Consider the following 21,158-nt stretch of genomic DNA (forward strand, 5'->3'; position numbering starts at 1 on the left):
GCTTCTATTATAGCATGCTAACTTTCTAGGAAGAGAACGGCTGTGGTTTCTATTATCTTGGATTCAAATCCCCATCGATGATGTCACTGGTAGGCCGGTTTCTGAACGGTCCACAGCCCACCAATGAGACGACAGAGAGAGTAGACGGGCATGTGTCATCTTATACTGAGCGTTAGTGAGGACTGGAGCAATTATATGAAGATTTAAGTTTAAATTGTACAAATAATTGCAATTAACGATTCAATTGTGTTTTTGGCATTGAACATTATTATGAATAAAAATGACATTTCTGTTGGCCTTTTAGGCTGCATAAACACAGGGCAGGAACAGTATATAATTTAACTGAAATATAACTGAAATATAACTGAAATAATAGGTCCTCACTAATACTCATGATAAAATGGTAAAAAAAAAATTCTACTCGGTCTGTGTCTCAGAGGAGGGCTGTGGTGACATCATCAATGGGGAATCCAAGCTAATAGAAACTGCAGGCTTTCTATTCCTGGAAAGTTGCAATGCAATAAAAGAAGCCATTGTTCTTGTGTTAATAAAAATCGAAATAAAAAATGTGAAATCATGCCTAAAGATGATGTCACTGGTAGACGGTTTCTGGACTGTCCACAGTCCTCCTATGAGACACAGGCCGAGTAGAGAGAAAAAAGTTGTAGCATTTTATCATGAGTATTAGTGAGGACCAATTATATGAAGATAGGTTGAAAAGCGGTGAAGTCGTCCTTTAATGATTCTGATGATTAAACACAATAAGTATAATTATTTAAAGTAATTGTGATGATGTAATAATAATTGTGACAGGCTTACTCCTCCTCTCGTCTCCTCCTCTCGTCCGTCCCGTTTCCTTCCCTCATCTTCTCGGCCCACGGATACGCCTTGCTCCAGTGGAGGCTGTTGTCAAGGTTACCGCGAGGCCCTCTCCCTCCTCCCCCTCCTCCTCCTCCTGGGCTGGGATTGGACGAGCAGACCGTCACCGTGCCGACGCTCTCCTCTGATTCGCTCTGCTCCGTGCTGCTGCTACTGCTGCTGCTGCTGCTCTCCGATTGGCTGGTTACCGAGGGAGGCGGGGAACCGGCGGTGGGAGTGGCCACCGGGGCCGGGCGGGACTCCGCGGGGATGGGGGTGTGGTCTGGAGCGTCGTGGGTGTGGTCTGGAGGTTTGGGGGTGTGGTCTGGAGGTTTGGTGCCGGGAGTGACCTGAAAACGACCCACTGTTCTTTGAGGAGACACCGCTGGGGAGAGAGATAGAGAGAGAGAGAGAGAGAGAGAGAGAGAGAGAGAGAGAGAGAGAGAGAGATATTTCTTTATTGCCATTTCATTGTGCACACATTGTTTTGTTTTGATAGTTTAGTTCCACTTTTGTAATGTAAACGTATGTTTTCTCATGCCAATAAAGCTCATTTGAATTGAAAGGGGTGGGAGAGAGAAGGAGAGCGAGAGAGAGAGAGAGAGAGAGCGAGAGAGAGCGAGAGAGAGAGAGAGAGAGAGAGCGAGAGAGAGAGAGAGATAGATACAGTACATTACATTACAGTCATTTAGCAGACGCTTTTATCCAAAGCGACTTACAATAAGTGTATTCAACATAGGTAGGGAACGAAACTACTAATCACCAGAGGTCGTAAGTGCATTTCCCGTAAAAACAAGCAACCAAGAGTATACCTAGCGCTAAGGTAAAAGTGCTATATATAATCTATCTACTTTCATAAACACATGAGATAAAATAGCCAAATCAAATGAGCACGAGCTAATAGATCCAATACAACAATACAACAATAGTTCCTACAACTAGTTAACAACAAGTAGGCCAGGCAAAGAGGAAAAGGTGTGTTCCCACTGAAAGATCAAATATTTGTTGGAGCTCCTTAATCTTGTCTTTGAATTCGCCAAAAAAGTGCCTTCAAACCGGTCTGTAGAAACCAACAGGGCCACCCGTTGTCCATATGTTTGACAGTCTATGGTGGCATTCCAACACTCACATCTCTGTCTCCTCCAGTGTGGGACGTGGTGACAGTGTTACGGTAAGAATGGTGACCTGCTGAAATACGTGACCATTTTGTGGACTCCACATAAGGTCAATATGTCCCCCACGTAAATCACTGCTGTTTGTTTATTAACACAGTTAAAACCTGGTGGTATTGAAAGACCTCAATGTGTGTTATGTGAAGTCCACACCATGGTCACATATTTTGGCAGGTCACCAATGTCACCGTAACACCGCCGTGCTGGAGTATAAGTCATGTGTCAGCGGGACAGACAGTCCACTGGATGAATAACAGGCTTATATACAAAGTGTAATAACAGTCTCACCAGGAGGGGGAGATGCTAGAATGTCTGACTCCGCAGGGATGGGGGCGTGGTCTGGAGGTTTGGGGGCGTGGTCTGGAGCGGTGGGGGTGTGGTCTAATTGTTTGGGGTCAGGGAGCTCTTTGCTCTTACTGGCAGAGACCTGGAAACGACCAACTGTACTTTGAGGGGACACCTCTGTAGGGACAGACAGACAGACAGACAGACAGACAGACAGACAGACAGACAGAGTTAGAGACAGTACACAGACAAATCACAGTTCATTCCCTGGATAAATAAAGGGCTTAAACTTTATATAATATATATAGTGTAATAACCTCTCACCAGGAGGGGGTGATGTTAGACCGTGTGATTTGGTCTTCAGAGGCTCTGAGCTGGAATCTGCTGCAAGCTGGAGGAATTTAACAACACACACCAGAACAATGAACAGAGATGAGTTATGTTCAATCACAAAGAAAAGATTATTATGTTTCAAAAAATCACACCCAGTGTGAAGTGGGCGGTGTGGTCACAGTGGTCATCACAGTGATGGAAGTGATTCACTTAAAAAAAAATCACACCTGTGTGAAGGTAGCGGCGCCTTTGATACATTTTGTCATCAATAAGTGTTTATAATGTGTTTATAGCCACGTGTCACGTGAAGCTTGACCAATCACTTTGTTGACGTGTCTGACCAATCAGAACGTTGACGCAAAAGCCAGGTATAGAGGGCTACCGCTCTATACCTAAAGGTATAGAGCGGCTAGCGCCGCTAAAAACATTAAAGTGTTTTTTTTAAGTCCATACTGCTATTCATAGGGCTGCACATGTGTCATGTGTTTCGCTAGCCAATCACAGTCCTGAATTTGCAAAGTCAGCCAATCACATTACAGCGGTAGTGGTGATGACACTAGCTGTAATGTGATTGGCTGACTTTGCAAAAGTATAGATTTGCATTGACTGTGGAAGGGTTAGCGTTGTAGACTGCGTTGTATACTATTGGCCAATCACGGTGCAGGATTGGTCAGTGTCCAAACCTCACTTATAGGGGGCGGTTACACCGCCCCAAAAAGGTCAATCTTAGAAATACATGAACACACACGTTTATCTCTCTATCTCTCTGAAGCAGATTTGAAGGGTCCATTTGGTTCCATTTGTACACTCTGACTCTCAGAGTTACACACATGTAGGGGCAATTTGGAACCCCCTCAAAGAAGCATGAGGGTCCCTGGACCACACTTTGAGACCCACTGGTGTAGCAGTGTGTTTGCAGTGAGTCAACACCCTGACTCTGTTTGAAAAAAACTTGGGAATATTGTGTGTCTTGTGGCGATTGGGCCCAATATTTAGTCCAGTGACCATGCAGCTAAAGAATGGTTCAGAAGGTATGGCCACGTTCATTCTTCCATTGGAATCAATCAACAAATTACAACCTGCTTCTGGTCTCCTAAAAAGGCGTCCACCTACTTCACGCAGATACAGGAAGTAAACCGGAGATGGCATGTCTTCCTTTTTTGTTGTCTTGGATAGAGCCCAAGACGGAAATAGCAAGACATGCCATCTCGGGTTTACTTCCTCGTGAAGCCTTTTTAGGAGAGCGGAAGCAGGTTGCAGTCTATTGATTCCAATGGAAGAGTGAACACAGCTTCTGAACCATTCTTTATTATTATTATTATTATTATTGTTACTAAGTAACAGCTTCTAAACCATTCTTTAGCTCCATGGTCACTGAACTAAACATTGGACCCGGTCGTCACAAGACACACAATATTCCCAAGATTTTCATACTAACATAGCTTTTATCAGAGAGACAAATCAGGGGAAAGTCGACTTTATTATCGACCTTTCTCTGTCCCAGCAACACACGCACCAGTAAACATCAGACGTTCGCGAGATTTGCCGTCAGACACCGGCGCCCACTCAGGAGAGCATTAGTAGGATGTGTGTACCATGTTGCCTCTAGTGGCTCACATTGGGATGACGTATCTTCATAAAGTAACAATCTTTGATAGAGCCTATTCACCTGTTTCCTAGGCTGTGTGCGCATCACTTCCTGTCGATTTGATCCAATGAAATCCAATGAAACTGGTCAGATGACCAATGATATCCAATGGGATCGACGGGAAGTGATGCACACACAGCCTAGGAAAAAAGGTGAATTGAAGTGTGTGTCTAACCTGGCCCGCTGTGGGAGCAGCAGCTGCCCCCTGCTGGTCTGGAGGAGAAGGAGACAGGAGGGCAGAGGACTCCGTACGCTGGAGGGTGTGGGCGGGGAGAGGAGGCGAGAGAGGGAGGGGAGAAGGTGAAGGAGAAGGAGAGGAGGAGTTTGGGGGCCGTTGAGGAGCAGAGAAAGAGAAGGACTGAGCAACAGACATGGCGAGAGAGAGAACGTTGACCAAGCTAGAGAGAGAGGAGAGAGGAGCAGAGGAGACAGGAGGAGAGGGCAGAGCAAGAGAAGAGGCAGGAGGTGAAATGACAGGAGGAGAGGAGACAGGAGGAGAGGGCAGAGCAAGAGAAGAGGCAGGAGGTGAAATGACAGGAGGAGAGGAGACAGGAGGAGAGGGCAGAGCAAGAGAAGAGGCAGGAGGTGAAATGACAGGAGGAGAGGAGACAGGAGGAGAGGAGACAAGAGGAGAGGAGACATGAGGAGAGGACAGAACAGGAGGAGAGGAGACAGGAGGAGAGGAGACAGGAGGAGAGGAGACAGGAGGAGAGGAGACAGGAGGAGAGGAGACAAGAGGAGAGGAGACAGGAGGAGAGGAGACAAGAGGAGAGGAGACAGGAGGAGAGGAGACAAGAGGAGAGGAGACAGGAGGAGAGGAGAAAGGAGGAGAGGAGACAGAAGGAGAGGAGACAGGAGGAGAGGACAGAGCAAGAGAAGAGGCAGGAGGTGAAATGACAGGAGGAGAGGAGACACGGGGAGAAGAGAGACGAGGAGACGAGAGAGGAGTAGAGGAGGCGGGAGGAGAGGAGATATTAGGAGAGAGAGGTGGAGAGAAGACAGGAGGAGGAGAAGAGAGAGAAGGAGAGAAGACAGGAGGAGGAGAATAGAGAGGAGGAGAGAAGACAGGAGGAGGAGAAGAGAGAGGAGGAGAGAAGACAGGAGGAGGAGAAGAGAGAGGAGGAGAGAAGACAGGAGGAGGAGAAGAGAGAGGAGGAGAGAAGACAGGAGGAGGAGAAGAGAGAGGAGGAGAGAAGACAGGAGGAGGAGAAGAGAGAGGAGGAGAGAAGACAGGAGGAGGAGAAGAGAGAGAAGAAGAGAAGACAGGAGGAGGAGAAGAGAGAGGAGGAGAGAAGACAGGAGGAGGAGAAGAGAGAGAAGGAGAGAAGACAGGAGGAGGAGAAGAGAGAGGAGAGAGAGGGGAGAGGAAAGAGGAGTTGTGTTGTGGAGGAGTAGAGGCCAGAGGAGGGAGGGGTGGAGGAGCAGAGTGGAAGGAGGTGGGACGAGCTGAGAGAGAGAGAGAGAGAGAGAGAGAGAGAGAGAGAGAGAGAGAGAGAGAGAGAGAGAGAGAGAGAGAGAGAGAGAGAGAGAGAGAGAGAGAGAGAGAGAGAGAGAGAGAGAGAATCTTTAAAATAAAAATCGTTTTTTAAAGAACAAAAATACCTTTAAAAATATTGTCCACAGAAAGTGTTTGATGAGTGAAGGATATGTATGGTATTGTTTCAGGAGCCTGTAACCACATGGACACACAGGGACGTGCACAAATAGACTCTAGGTGGTGCTAGAGCACCTGCCCTTTGCCCTCTTGACCAGAAGTGCCCTTTTGAAAAAAACATTTTTTTCCCCTTTTTTTTTGTTTACAGCAGGGGTCTTCAACAGGGGGTCCTCAGAGTTACTACAGGCGGTCCGCCAAATCTTTATGTGATATGATTTTTCTTTTTACCATAACCACTCGAAACTTAGCATCCCTTTTCTGAGGAGAACTTTAGCCAAAAATAGCCGATGCGAGGCGTTGTGGGCTTGTAGATCGGCTATTTTTGACAAAGAGGTATAGGTGTAGAGGGAAAAAAGAGCAGACCAAGTAAACAAAAAAAAGCATAATTTACTTGAGCACCTGCCCCTCAAAATGTCTGTGCACGCCAATGCATGGACATGTTCTATCACTCTGTGATTGGAGAATGGAACTTTGTTTAATCTGGAATCCTGGATGAAACAAGGAGTCACCATGGTGGTAAATGACAGGGTTGTTGTCAGACACAACCTGTGTGTCGCTTCTCTCCAAAAGATTAGATACAAAGGCAGTGGCCCTCATTTATCAACGGAGCGTAAAAAAACGGCTTATATTTTTCCATAAATGCGGCCGTACACCAACGTCGAAGTCACATTTAACAACGAATCCTATACAGCCAATCCTAGCGTACATCAGGTCGGAGCTTTGATAAATCTCACGTCTGAAAACGAGCGTCATTTAAATAACACGCCCTTAAATATTCTCGAAACGACATGAAGAACCAGAATACGACCAAACAAAGCATGGAAAGCCAATAAGAAAGAGTTTTGGACCCTTATGAGTCTGTAACTCTGAGAGTGTACAAATGGAACCAAATGGACCCTAACGGGTCCATTTGGTTCCATTTGTACACTCTCAGAGTTAAATTAACATTGATTTTACAATGTGAATTGGGGTCCCAGAGATATAAATGCCATTAAATGGGGGTCCGTAGCCCTAATGCATGTCAAACTGGGGGTCCTTGAAATTAAAATAACCTTCTCTTATTGGGGTCCCTGGCTTATCTTTTCAAATGGGGGTCCGCGGGCTAATAAGTGTAACTTTGGGGGTCCTTGACATGAAACAGTTTGAGAACCACTGGCCTACATAACTCCATACCATAGGACGTGTGTGTGTGTGCGTGTGTGTGTGTGTGTGTGTGTGTGTGTGTGTGTGTGCGTGTGCATGTGCGTGTGCGTGTGTGTGTGTGTGTGTGTGTGTGTGTGTGTGTGGTGTACCTGAGGTTGTGTTGAAGGACTGTGACCTGAGAGTCCTGACAGGGGGCGTGGCCTCTGTGTCGACATAGAAGTCTCCACCCACAAAAGGGGAGGCGCCTCTGCTGCCTGAACAAAATGACAACACAGTGTTTTACCATCCATCCATCATCCATCCATCCATCCATGGATAACAGTTCCTTCTTACATTCTTAATTAAATGTATTTCTTCCGTTGCTCCTCCTTCATTCCCTGTGTCCTTGTTTCCTTACCTTGTAGTGATGTAGCGGACATGGTTCTGGTCAGTCCCCGTTTCATCTGCACACACACACACACACACACACACACACACACACACACACACACACACACACACACACACACACACACACAGAAAAAGTACTCAAATGTTTTACTTAAGTAAAAGTATCAATACTGCAATGTACTCTGTTAATACTCTGTTACAAGTAAAAGTCCGGAATAAAAAATGTACTTGAGTAAAAGTGCAAAATTATTGGTATCAAAATATACTTAAAGTAGTGTACCAAATGCATAAAGTAGTCATTATGCAGAATGTCCCATTTCACAAGTTATCAAATGTATAAAAATCCTTTGAAAATAGCAGATCTACAAGCTCACAATGCGTCGCGATGCGACGCATTGTGAGCTTGTAGATCTGCTATTTTCAAATGGACTAAATGTATATAGGGCTGAAGTGGTTAATGTATGTTTTGTAATAATAATCAAAAACACACACACACACACACACACACACACACACCTCATGTGATTGGCTGAGGTAGTTCAGCCTGTCATTTTCGTTGTCTGTGAGTGGCTGGTTTTGCTGCATCATTGACCGCGCCCTCTTGATGATGTCACGCATGTGTAGGATGAACCCCTGGAGCTCTGATGGCAGGATGAAGTAACTACGCACCTTTAAAATATAATATAAACAATATGATATATAAACCAACCAGGATGAAACTACACACCTGAATCATACATACAAACAAAAATACACAACACAAAAGAAAAAGTGCTCCTCGGAGCACAGGTCTCCGCTAGGTCAGGTAGGTTATTGTGGCCTCCTGGTGGCGCTATAATAGGCCAATGTGAAAAGGGTGCCATTCATTTTCTTCCTCTGCCTTTCACAGCAATCGGACGCTGCGTTCATGATTTGAGGCATTTTGTTCAAAAGAATTGTTTTGCAAAAATTGGCCTGCTGGTGGCGCTATAACAGGCCAATGTGAAAGGGCTGGCATTTCTTCCTCGACCTAGTAGGAATGTATGTGCAAAGTTTCACGGCAATCAGAAGCGGCGGTCATGATTTGAGGCATTTTGTTCAAAACGGGCCACTCCAGCAAACTTTAGGGGGCAATCTTAGCCAATCAGGATGGAATATGAAAAATCAGTTCCCAATGGGCATCGGTATGAACGTATAATATAACAAACAAACACAGTGTCTCTCACCATGACAGAGGTATAAACGTATGGGTTGGGAAGGTTACTTTTAAAAAGGAATCCCCTACAGTTACAAGTTACTTGCTAAAAAATGTAGTCAGTAACGTAATCCCGTTACTCCATTTAAAAAGTAACTACTAGTTACTTTCAGTTACTTTTGGATTACTTTTAAGCAAAACTCTATTTAATTAGATAAAACACATTTTACCATTGAAAGCAGGCCTGGAATTTCATGTCAATTATCTGAGGGCACAAAGGCCAAATGCCAGGGCAAGAAGGCCATCAAATAAAACGATGATTCCGCGGAAATAATGAATTTAACTTGAAGGTTAAGGATGATTTAATTTTAATATAGTACAAGACAAGTGTAACTATCTGTGAAATATAACTCATTCCTTTCATAAAATTATGTAGGCCTATTGGGAAATGACCAATATTTGTACAAAGTCATAGCCTATTGGTCTCAATATGTGTCACATTCAGCCCTGGACTTCACTGACTGTAGGGGTCACATTAATCACATTAGAATCACAGATTAGAGATTTTATGTATTTTCCCCACAAGTTATTTTCATTCAAATGAAATATGATTGAACTTGCACTATTAATGACTTTAGTTGGTTTTTCACAATTTAAAATGTAGTATTTCTTAATTATTAATAATTATAGCTTGTAGGTTGGCTTTTTTCACCATTTTAAATTGTTTTAAACTATATATATGTTTTTAAAGGAACAGTTTTTCCAACCAACAGTGACAACAGTTATCCTATATGGTTCTGTGTATGAGTCAGTTTGAGCAGATTTCATTCTAATTGGCTACTATGACTGCCTATGAATTTCATAGGCCTGGGTAGGTCACCCTGGCCTGGCGGAGATCTACCCTGTTGTGCGCAGCAGGTGAAGGCAATTAACTTAAAGAGGAGCTGCGCACCAAAAACAGCTCAAACGATGTGAAACTGTCACATTCTATCTGCTGAAATAAACTTCCCACTTGGATTATTGTTAACACACAAAGAGAACATGGATATTGTTTGCAAAAGGATTATATTTATTGTCCACCAGAACGGTGAGATCACAGCTTCTTTCTAAATTGTACATGCATACTGTTATTTCGACTTATTATTATTTTATTGTTTGGTGACGGTGTTATAATAATGTATAACTTGTTTTTAAAATTGATGAGGGGAAGGGAAGAATGTAATCTGCCTGTGACCCTGTAAACATTGACTAGACAGTAAAGACTCATTTTATTTATATAGTCTACAAAGAACTCAGGCCTATAAAATTATATTTATACCCCATAGGCTACTCTTTAAATAAAAAGCCTCATTTTATTTGACCTAAAAGAAGACAGCGCTACCGATTATTTATCCCCAATCCAATATACTGTATGTTCTCCTACAGTATCTATCCCCCTGTCTGCAGTGTTGCCTGGTCTGATTATTATAAGCCACATTGGGCTTACTTTTCTGAAGTTGCTTGTAAATAATGGTAGAACGGTTGTGAGCTTGTAGATCGTCTATTTTCAAATAGCCAACATATATAAATATGTACATTGTTTAATGGACGACATATATATCTTTGAAGTGCTCATGTGGCCTTTTATAGTCGCTTCTTTTGGGCTTGTTTTCATAGACTTATTTTCTTATTTCTCTCGCAAAGTCTGGCAACACTGCTCTTTACGCAGCTGTCTCCAGTCTCACTGTGAGGATTTTACACAGAGAGCTGGCCACTGCTCAATTCCAATCCATTGTGGTCTGTGCGGACTAGTGTGCGCTCTTGCAGGTGGTTGGTTGTTTCGTTTGGTGTTATAATAATTTATAACTTGTTTGTAAAATTAATGAGGGGAAGGGGAGAATGTAACCCTCCTGTAACGCCCGTTACAACACCCCCGTTACTGTAATCCAGATTACACATTTTAAAATGTACTCTAAAGCGTTACCGTTACGTTTTTTTTTTACTCTGTTACGTAACGGCGTTACATGTAATCCGTTACTTCCCAACCCTGCGTATAACAAACAAACACAGTGTGTCTCACCATGACAGAGGCGATGTCCTCAGGACTGTCCACATCCAGGTGAAACTTGAAGGTCACCATCTTACTGTTATGAGTCTGTAGCTGACACTCTACCACCCTGTCTGCCAGCTCTGACAGCTACACACACACACACACACACACACACACACACACACACACACACACACACACACACACACACACACACACACACACACACACACACACACACACACACACACACACACACACACACACACACACACACACAGGTTCTTAAAACAATGTACAGACACTGATGCATCTTGGTGAAATGTGGTTCAATTTATCTTTGACCAGACAGACAGACAGGCAGGCAGGCAGACAGACAGACAGACAGTCAATTACCCCAGTAATCCGAAGGCGGGACCTGGATTTCCTCCTGAATATCTTATTGGTGGGTCGTTTAGCCACGCTCTTGTTGCTCTTCTCCGATAGGCCCTCATTGCCATCACTCAAACCCGATGTCACATCGCTACAGACAGGAAGTAGGCGGGGACAAAAACAACCAAAAAAAAGATTATAACTATGTATTTTGTTGCTCCGAGAATGTGAGAGTGTGTGTGTGTGTGTGTGTGTGTGTGTGTGTGTGTGTGTGTGTGTGTGTGTGTGTGTGTGTGTGTGTGTGTGTGTGTGTGTGTGTGTGTGTGTGTGCGTGTGTGTGTTACTGTGCATGTGAGGTTCAAATGTCTCCACAAGTACAGTAGAATTAGAGAAATAGAGGTTATGAGGACAGTTTTCCTCACAAGAGGAATGGTTGTTTTATGGTTGAAACTAATGTGGGGAGTTAGGACAGGATGAGGCTGGAGTTAAAGTTGAGATTAGATAATTAGAAGTTAGGTTTAGGGATTAGGATTGGAGTTTTCCGTATTTTATACGTAATTGTGCGCCGATGTCACGCACCGACATAGCAGATCTACAAGCTCACGACGTATGAACTTTAGATCTGCTATTTCTTCCATCTATTTTATGGGTTATTTTCAGCTATTTTTAATGCCGGCCTAAAACATTGATGTATAGCAATACAGTGTGTGTGTGTGTGTGTGTGTGTGTGTGTGTGTGTGTGTGTGTGTGTGTGTGTGTGTGTGTGTGTGCGCGTGTTACCTGTCTACAGGTGAAGAGAAGCCAGACTGCTCAGCATTGTGGGAATCAGCAACACTCTTTACATGGGGTGAGAGGGCAAAGGGGCGTGGCTTCATTTCCTGGTTACCAGAGGAACTGACGTCACCGTCTGTGTCACAGTCCGCTGTCATGGCAACCAGAGAGAGAGAGAGAGAGAGAGAGAGAGAGAGAGAGAGAGAGAGAGAGGGAGAGAGAGAGGGAGAGAGAGAGAGACATGTTTTTTTTTTTTTTTATCCCACGATTCTGTAACCCCATTTTTTACACCCAGTGCCAATTGTCTATGTAATCCTGGGCGCTACACTCCCTCTGCCAACCTAGGGAGGCCAGGGCCGAGCTCATGCCTCCTTCAATGCATGAGAGCCAACTGACCTTCTTGTCACCTGACAGGGGAGAGTTTCCCTGGTTGGACGTAGCGCGTGGAAGGAACACGTTATTCCAACCAGTTCCTTTCCCCTCCATCAGGCGCCCCGGCTGACCAGGGGGAGGCAGTATAGTGACCAGGATTACTGCATGTTTTTGTGAGGGTATTAACTACCCTAGGAGACACGGGGAGAACATGCACACTCCACACAGAGAGAGACATGTTAACCCCTTAAGCCCCTATATACTTCTTGTACGACGGTCGGATAGCAAAAATAGTGAAAGAAATATGTTTCCTATAAAGTTGGACTGATATCACAGTGTGAACATATACAGACAGACAGTGGATGAAAGCAAGTTATGACTTTGTGTTTAAAATGTTGGACTACCCGCCCATACCCTAGGTGGGGTTGGCGAAAGGGCCTACTCTGTGTGGAGTTTGTCCTCACAAAAACATGTAGTAATCCTGGTCACTATACCGCCTCCCCCATGACAGCCGGGGCGCCTGATGGAGGGGAAAAGGAACTGGTTGGAATAACGTGTTCCTTCCACGCCCTACGTCCAACCAGGGAAACTCCCCCCTGTCAGGTGACAAGAAGGTCAGTTGGCTCTCATGCACTGAAGGAAGCATGAGCTCGGCCCTGGCCTCCCCAGGCTGTGGGGGACTGGTGTAGCGCTGGTGTAGGGCTGGTGTAGCGCCCAGGATCACTTAGGAAATTGGCACTGGGTGAAAAAAATGGGGTACAAAAATCTCGGGATAAAAATTATAGTAAAAAAAAAAAAAAGGTTGGACTATCTCCAACATGTCACGTCCCCACACTGATGTTTAATTGGTTACATACATGTAGGGCAGGAGGAGGAGGGGTCTCCACACTGATGTTTAATTGGTTACATACATGTAGGGCAGGAGGAGGAGGGGTCTCCACACTGATGTTTAATTGGTTACATACATGTAGGGCAGGAGGAGGAGGGGTCTCCACACTGATGTTTAATTGGTTACATACATGTAGGGCAAGAGGAGGAGGGGTCTCCAGAGTTGAACGCGTGGGGCGGGGTCCTCTCCTCTCTCTCCTCTCTCTCCTCCTCTCGGTCGGTCCCAGAATCCACGGAGGCGCTGTCCCACGTTGATGACATCATGGACGACGGGCTCGCGCTGCCGGCGGCGGCGGCAGCAGCAGTGTTCTGATTGGTAGCTTTGGGCTCCTCCTCCTCCTCCGTCGTCGTCGTGCCCGGCCGCGGCGCTTCCTGTTTGATCTTGACGGCTTCCTGTTCCGCGTGGCGCCGCTTGTTGTCGCGCTGTCGCTTGATGTCGGTGACGCGGTCCCTGATCGCCTTGGCAACCAGCTTATAGTCTGACTCACTGACGAAACCCAACACCACCTGAGAGAGAGAGAGAGAGAGAGAGAGAGAGAGAGAGATGGAGAACGGGACACAGAAAGATGAAGACCTACGAGGAAGGATCCTTGACATGGACATATAACAACATACTGTTAGGATTTGTTTTTTTAACACATTCGGTGCCAGAACTTGTTTAAGCTGTTTAAGCTGTAGACTCCAAGACGAGCAATCCATGTGAAACAAAGCATGCGTGCATTTTGCACGATGGTCCTGGCTAACGCCTGGAACGATCGCGCATACAAAATGAGTCGTTTTCCCCAACGTAAAAGGTTTGGGAGTTATAGGGGTTTTAGAGAAGGAGATAGAACGGAAGCGGATGGGAGCCATGTTTTTTGGCACGGTGATCTATAAGGCCCTTGCTTCTCAGATTCACCACGTATTTGGCCACGGACCTCCATCTCAAAATGTTTTGTTCCAGGGACCCCCCAGAAGCAAAGATTTGAGTTACAAATGTTCGCTTTAAAAATACATATACATATATATGTTATATATTCAAAGATTTGCAAAACAATACACGATTTTTAAAAAAAAATAGCATGATCTACAAGCTCATAGTGCAGCACTCGGTGCTTGTATGTCTGTATGAGCTTGTAGATCTGCTATTTTTGAATAGCCAAAGAAATCTTAAAATGACACAGATGCGTTCCTGGGTTATGAATGGGTCATTGAATGTTCATTTGCGTTATTTCTTTTTAGTTGGTGTTGCTTTGTAGTACCTTGTGTGCGTGCGTACGAGCGTGGATGTGTGTGTGTGTGTGTGTGCGCGCGTGTCAGTGTGGCGTTATTATGATTCCCACACCGCGTCGTGGCAAACCCGCTGAGCGGGCGCTGTGATTGGTCAGTAGTCGCTGTGATTGACAGTTCTCGTTTTTGCTACTATGCCTATACCTAACCTCAACCCTAACCCTAACCTCAGTAAAACTATGCCTGCCGGGGAGCCAATCAGACACGTAAGGCGGGTCTAAATCCAGGACGCGGCGTGGGATTCATAATAACGCGTCCGTGTGTGTGTGTGTGTGTGTGTGTGTGTGTGTGTGTGTGTGTGTGTGTGTGTGCGTCTGTGTGTGTGTGTGTGTGTGTGTGTGTGTGTGTGTGTGTGTGTGTGTGCATGCGTGTGCGTGTGTGCGTGCGCGCGTGCGTGCGTGCGTGCGTGCGTGCGTGCGTGCATGTGCGTGTGCGTGTGTGTGTGTGCGTGTGTGTGTGCGTACCATATCTTGTGCGACCTCCTCGGCCACGTCACTGTACAGGTTGTAGAGGAACTCGATGGCGTTGTTGTCTTTGTATTTCCCTCTCAGCCTCCTGTGTTCTCCCATCCTCAGCCACAGCTTGATGGACGGACGCGCTCCATCGTCCTCCTCCGCCAGCTCTGCTCTCACTCCTTCACTGCCCTCCTGGAGGAACACGTGGTCCAAGAGGTCCTGGAGGCTGAACCTACAGGAGACACACGCACGCACACACACACACACACGTTTGTATTACTATACTTGTGAGGACATCAACGCTTTAGGACAGCCATTTTATGTCATTTAAAAAATATATATCTTTTTTTTAACCGTAAGCCTTAAGCCGAAAAATAGCAGATCTATAAGCCCACAACGCGTCGCGCTGCGACGCGTTGTGGGCTTATAGATCGGCTGTTTTCCGATGCACGACACTGGCGCACAACTAAGCATAAATCTAATAATCTAAGTTTAACTCTAATTCCAATCCCTAAACCTAACCTCTAAGACACCTAAATGTCTAATCCTAGCCTGAATGTTTTTCTAATTGTAAACGCATCTCTAAAAAATGATTTTTTTAACTATAAAACAACCATTTGTCTGGTGAGGACCAGGAAAACGGTCCTCACAATGTATATTTCTTCAAATTCTACTATACTTGGTCCTCGCAAGTATAGTAATACAAACACACACACACACACACACACACACACACACACACACACACACACACACACACACACACACACACACACACGCGTAAAGCGACTTTGAGTACTGAAATTCCTGGCCGAACAATTGGTGTGTAGCCGATACAGTACTTAATACTTAATACTTGTTCGAGAGGTGACTGTAAGCACACAGGAGTAGACAAGGTATTATGGAATGAGAATAATAATTATATTTAGTGATAATGTTTTATTCTCACATCAGGGACGCAGATGTTAACAGCTTTCTGCTTCCTGCAAGCCCAATATCTTTTAAACTACTGCATCCTGTTGTGTGACATACACACAGCGGGCGAGAATGAGCGTGTGTGTGTGTGTGTGTGTGTGTGTGTGTGTGTGTGTGTGTGTGTGTGTGTGTGTGTGTGTGTGTGTGTGTGGGGGGGGGGGGGGACAGAGGTAACACGGCTGGCATAACGGCTGGGTCAAGACCGTTCATCACCTGAACAAAAGAGCTAACAGCTCCTTCCCTTCAGGCTGATTCACACAATAGCACAGCAACACTGAGCTACTACATAACTGCACCATCAAAGGCTTAACATTAATTACATAACCATCCCCACAACATAATGGCATTACATATACAGTTTTCTAACACAGCCTGTCTTAAAGGTATTTCACACAAAAAAATGAAATAAAAACAATTCCTATAGTTTGATATTTGATATCCATTTCCCCTGGTTCAGGTGACTGATAGTCCTTCCCATGATTAGAAGGACAATATCAGTCACCAGAACGGTTAAATGAATGGTTCAATTTACAATAGGTTTATATAGAAGGGGGGCAGGGTGTCTGATCAAATGAATATCAAATATCTAAATACTGAATCAAGCAACTTTAAAAGTGTCTTGTGTCTCCTTTGCAAAACGCGACGCGTTGTGAGCTAAAATGTAAAAATGGAGATAGTCGGTTTCTGCCCAACAACAATATTTTACATACCGTAATATGACATAAATGTAAGGGTCTGTTAAAGCTACAATGTAGTTGAGGGGTTTTGTGGATGAAAACGTTATTTACAGGGGTGGTGTGAGTCAAAAAAGTTTTGTAAAAAACACTGGCCTAGTGGCTCGGGTTCACCTCACTAGCCACAAGGCCTCCAGCATCAACAACCAATTAAGTGGTTGTATTTTTGCACGATTTTGTATTGGAAACCACTGCACTGATTATATTCTATATTTATTATTTACCAATAATCCACGCAAAAAAAAAAAGATCCACTGCAACAAACAACAACAGGCAGCACCCTGGAGTTTAACAAAATAAAAGCCTTCACCTCTCACTGCTGTTGGTGCGGATGCATCCTTCTATGATCTCCTTCAGCTCTGGGACCGTTACTTTGGAGAAGTTCTCTGGCTTTATGCCCTGCATGAGGACACGATGAAGGAGAGGAAAGGATAGAGAGGAAACAAGGACACGTGAGAGTTAATAAATACAGTTGGTTGTGAGGGGCCTTCAAATGGCCGACCTCTCCAAAAGGAGGGCCAAACAGTTAGCAAGGTACTGCTCAGTATCAGCAGTTATAGGAAGGATACTGTGTGTGTGTGTGTGTGTGTGTGTGTGTGTGTGTGTGTGTGTGTGTGTGTGTGTGTGTGTGTGTGTGTGTGTGTGTGTGTGTGTGTGTGTGTGTGTGTGTGTGTGTGTGTGCGTGTGCGTGTGTGTGGGTGTGTGTGCATGTGTGTGTGTCTTACACTGGTGACTTTGCGGTATATCTGTGCTGCGTTGGTGCATTCAGAGTATGGATACTCAGACGTAGCCATCTCTAACATACACATCCCAAAGGCATAGACATCCACTCCTTCATCATAGTGCTCCTCATACATCTCTGGAGCCATGAACTCTGGAGTACCTACACACACACACACACACACACACGCGCGCACGCGCACGCATCACCAGAGGAAAACTGAGTAAATGCTTTGAACAAATTAACAATTAAACAAAGACAAAGCTCAACTGAAGTAATAGTTTTTGAAGCCAAGTCAGTGCCCAGCTTCAGTCTGTGATGTTAAAAACCTCTAGCCAAGCCAAACAGCTTGGTGTGGTCATGGACTCAGACCTGAATTTAAACAGCCTCATGAACATAACTACAAAGTCAGCCTTCCATCAACCTTAACAATATATCACAGACTAAAAGACTTTACGTCCAAACAGGATCTACAGTAGAAAGACTTGTCCATGCATTCATCTTAAGTAGACTTGACTACTGTACTGTCTTTACATATATCTGTGTGTGTGTGTGTGTGTGTGTGTGTGTGTGTGTGTGTGTGTGTGTGTGTGTGTGTGTGTGTGTGTGTGTGTGTGTGTGTGTGTGTGTGTGTGTGTGTGTGTGTGTGTGTGTGTGTGTGTAAACTCAGAAAGAGTCCATAATGACAGTGCTAAATATTAACAACACATTGTGGTTGAGAGCTCCCCTAATACTGAAACCACAAAGACTATAATGAAATACCAACCATGCCATCTCTGCATGTGGGAACAATTGCAAAACAATTATGCTTTGATATTTGGCAGCTTAGGGCATTAGTCTGACATGATTTACAGTAGTGGTTCTCAAAGGGTCCCCCAAGGGTCCTTGGTGGGGTTCCAGGGGGTCCCCAGCAAAAGTAGTTAATACAGCATTACAATCATTTTAACCACTTTATCCATGTATACGTTGGCTATTCAACAATATATATACATTTCAGATTTTTGTAAACATTTTCCCTGGCACAATACATTATCAGATGGTGGTCTTTGGCCAAATATATATCATTTTGGGGGTCCTTGACATGAAGTTTGAGAACCACTGATTTACAGTATGTCTTAAACTGAAGATCCAAATAAAGATGTTAAAGTGTTACCTATATGACATGCAGTCTTAGCAAAGGATGCTAAGACTGTGTGTGTGTGTGTGTGTGTGTGTGTGTGTGTGTGTGTGTGTGTGTGTGTGTGTGTGTGTGTGTGTGTGTGTGTGTGTGTGTGTGTGTGTGTGTGTGTCTGTGTGTGTGTCTGTGTGTGTGTGTGTGTGTGTGTGTGTGTGTGTGTGTGTGTGTGTTACCTATGACACTCTTGGCGAAGGATGCTATCTTGAGCGTGGCGAGGCCCAGGTCTCCTATCTTCACGGAGCCGGTGGGCCCGGTGATGAAGATGTTGTCACACTTCAGGTCTCGGTGGATGATGGGAGGAGAGCGGCTGTGCAGGAAGTGAAGACCTTTGAGGATCTGAGAGCTCCAGCGCCGGAGCAGCTTCAGCTTCATCTGTTTGAACCGACGCAGGTATCTGCACACACACACACACACGCACACGCACACGCACACGCACACACACACACACACACACAGACACGCACACACACACACATGCAAACCAAGGGGCAAGTCTTAGATATTTACGATGAGGCCGACAAAATGGCCAGAGTGGCGCTGTTTTACCCTGTGCCGACCTGCGGTGTCAGAAAGAATTTATTTCAACGCAAGTGAATGGTTTTTTTGACAAACTTTAGACTAGATTTTCTTACTGTAATAAAAATTGTCATAAATTCTATATGCTTCCAGTCGCTAGTTTAAAGTCTCCTTTCAATCATCAGGATATGCGTTTTGCTAAATTATGGTCCTATTTATTATAAAATTGACGATAAACTAGGCTATTCTCTAGGAGGGGCGGGATGATTTGATTGACAAGCTACACAACCAATAGCATTCATTCCCCGCCCCCCCCGCTCTTGATTGACAAGCTACCCAACCAATAATGGTCTGGTCTCATTCTGACGCGTATTGAAAGATGGTGGACCTACAGTCTTGGAACAATCGGCTTCATTTTCGGTCTGTAGAAAGCAGCTCACAACGTGCCGCGCATGCGACACGTTGTGGGCTTGTAGATCGGATATTTTCGGCTGAATGTTCAACCCCAAAATAGGGGATGCTATAGGGTTCAAGTGGTTACTGTGAAAACAACGAAAAAATACTCTAGTGAGATGTACTATTCAGTCAGACAGGCCAGACAGAGCGTCTGGTGGGTTTTAAATACGGAGAAATGTGTTTCATTTACTTCTCAAATGATGCACACATCATGAGCCAGTTCTACCACCTCCATACTGACGCAGAGACAGTTCTACCACCTCCATACTGACACAGAGACAGTTCTACCACCTCCATACTGACGCAGAGACAGTTCTACCACCTCCATACTGACACAGAGACAGTTCTACCACCTCCATACTGACGCAGAGACAGTTCTACCACCTCCATACTGACACAGAGACAGTTCTACCACCTCCATACTGACACAGAGACAGTTCTACCACCTCTATACTGACGCAGAGACAGTTCTACCACCTCTATACTGACACAGAGAGTGGAACATTAATAACAAACCATGTCATTCATGAGCTGTTGTTTGAGCTTCATGTGGTTCTGTTATTTCACAAGAAAACATGTAAAAGTGAGTACTTTTGGTACTTAAAGGGCAAGACAAGAGGTTTGGGTTGTGTAGTTACCTTGCCATGATGTAACTCCAAAGGTGGACAACAAATCCAAAATAATTGCTCCATTGATTAGAAATGGATAATTCTAAACATGCTCCTCATTGACTTACGTTGTACGCTGAAACAGATCTCAAAGTCACTCTTTTAGCATGTAGACGAACACAAACAAAGTTGATTTAGACAATATAGAACATCACCAAAGCCAGTGCTGTTGTTTTTTTAATAAAAAAATTAACTTCCTGCTGATTTCACTATTTCTATTATGAAGAAAACCCGGACAGGATCTGCGGATCCGGATCTTCAAATAGTAAAATTAACAGGAAGTTGACATTTGTATTAAAAAAAAAACAGTAGTGGGTTTGTCGATGTTCTATATTGTCTGAATCAACTTTGTTTCGGGGCTGTTTTACCGTACAATGTAAGTCAATGAGGAGCATATTTTGAATGATCAATTTCTAATCAACGGAGCAATTATTTTTGATTTCTTGTCCAGTTTTGGAGTTACATTATGGTAAGGTAACTACACAACCCAAACCTCTACCAAAGTGGTCTTGCCCTTTAAGTATACTTTGTTGCCAATACTTTTGTACTTTTACTCAAGTACATTTTTATTATTATATTGAACCAATACGATTGGTCATGTCTCATACACTATTATATTGAACCAATAGGATTGGTCATGTCATACATTGCTACTAAAGAACCAATAGGATTGGTCGTGTCATACATTACTACTAATGAACCAATAGGATTGGTCGTGTCATACATTACTACTAATGAACCAATAGGATTGGTCGTGTCGTACATTACTACTAATGAACCAATAGGATTGGTCGTGTCATACATTACTACTAATGAACCAATAGGATTGGTCGTGTCATACATTACTACTAATGAACCAATAGGATTGGTCGTGTCATACATTACTACTAATGAACCAATAGGATTGGTCGTGTGACTCACGCCTTGAGGGTTCCAGAGGTCATGAGCTCTGTTACCAGGGTGATGACCTTCTGACCTCTGTAGGTGCTCTTCCAGGAGTCGTAGAAGCGCACGATGTTTGGGTGTTGTAGTCCTTTAAGCATCTCCACCTCCTCCTCGAACCTCTGGCGCTCTGACTTGGACAGGCGGCGGGTCTGA

The 21,158-nt window shown here is 44.4% G+C and overlaps 1 protein-coding gene across 1 annotated transcript in view; it reads right to left on the bottom strand.

Moving 5' to 3' along the window:
* Positions 1–21,158, bottom strand: part of LOC311054863 (uncharacterized protein) — a 43,504-nt gene that overhangs the window by 11,982 nt on the left and 10,364 nt on the right. The window contains exons 4-20 of the mRNA XM_084070860.1: positions 20,982–21,154; positions 18,594–18,814; positions 17,248–17,405; positions 16,833–16,921; positions 14,823–15,045; positions 13,221–13,596; positions 11,839–11,980; positions 11,083–11,209; positions 10,717–10,833; positions 8,000–8,152; positions 7,491–7,536; positions 7,243–7,347; positions 4,925–5,742; positions 4,472–4,840; positions 2,640–2,706; positions 2,319–2,492; positions 820–1,243 (exon numbers count right to left, since the gene is read on the bottom strand). Of these exons, the coding sequence (XP_083926986.1) occupies positions 820–1,243; positions 2,319–2,492; positions 2,640–2,706; positions 4,472–4,840; positions 4,925–5,742; positions 7,243–7,347; positions 7,491–7,536; positions 8,000–8,152; positions 10,717–10,833; positions 11,083–11,209; positions 11,839–11,980; positions 13,221–13,596; positions 14,823–15,045; positions 16,833–16,921; positions 17,248–17,405; positions 18,594–18,814; positions 20,982–21,154 (3,782 nt within the window). The remainder of the gene's footprint in view (positions 1–819; positions 1,244–2,318; positions 2,493–2,639; positions 2,707–4,471; positions 4,841–4,924; positions 5,743–7,242; positions 7,348–7,490; positions 7,537–7,999; positions 8,153–10,716; positions 10,834–11,082; positions 11,210–11,838; positions 11,981–13,220; positions 13,597–14,822; positions 15,046–16,832; positions 16,922–17,247; positions 17,406–18,593; positions 18,815–20,981; positions 21,155–21,158) is intronic.

The sequence above is a fragment of the Gymnoscopelus microlampas genome (assembly GCF_963454915.1).
Source record: "Gymnoscopelus microlampas genome assembly, chromosome: 11".
NCBI lineage: Eukaryota > Metazoa > Chordata > Actinopteri > Myctophiformes > Myctophidae > Gymnoscopelus > Gymnoscopelus microlampas.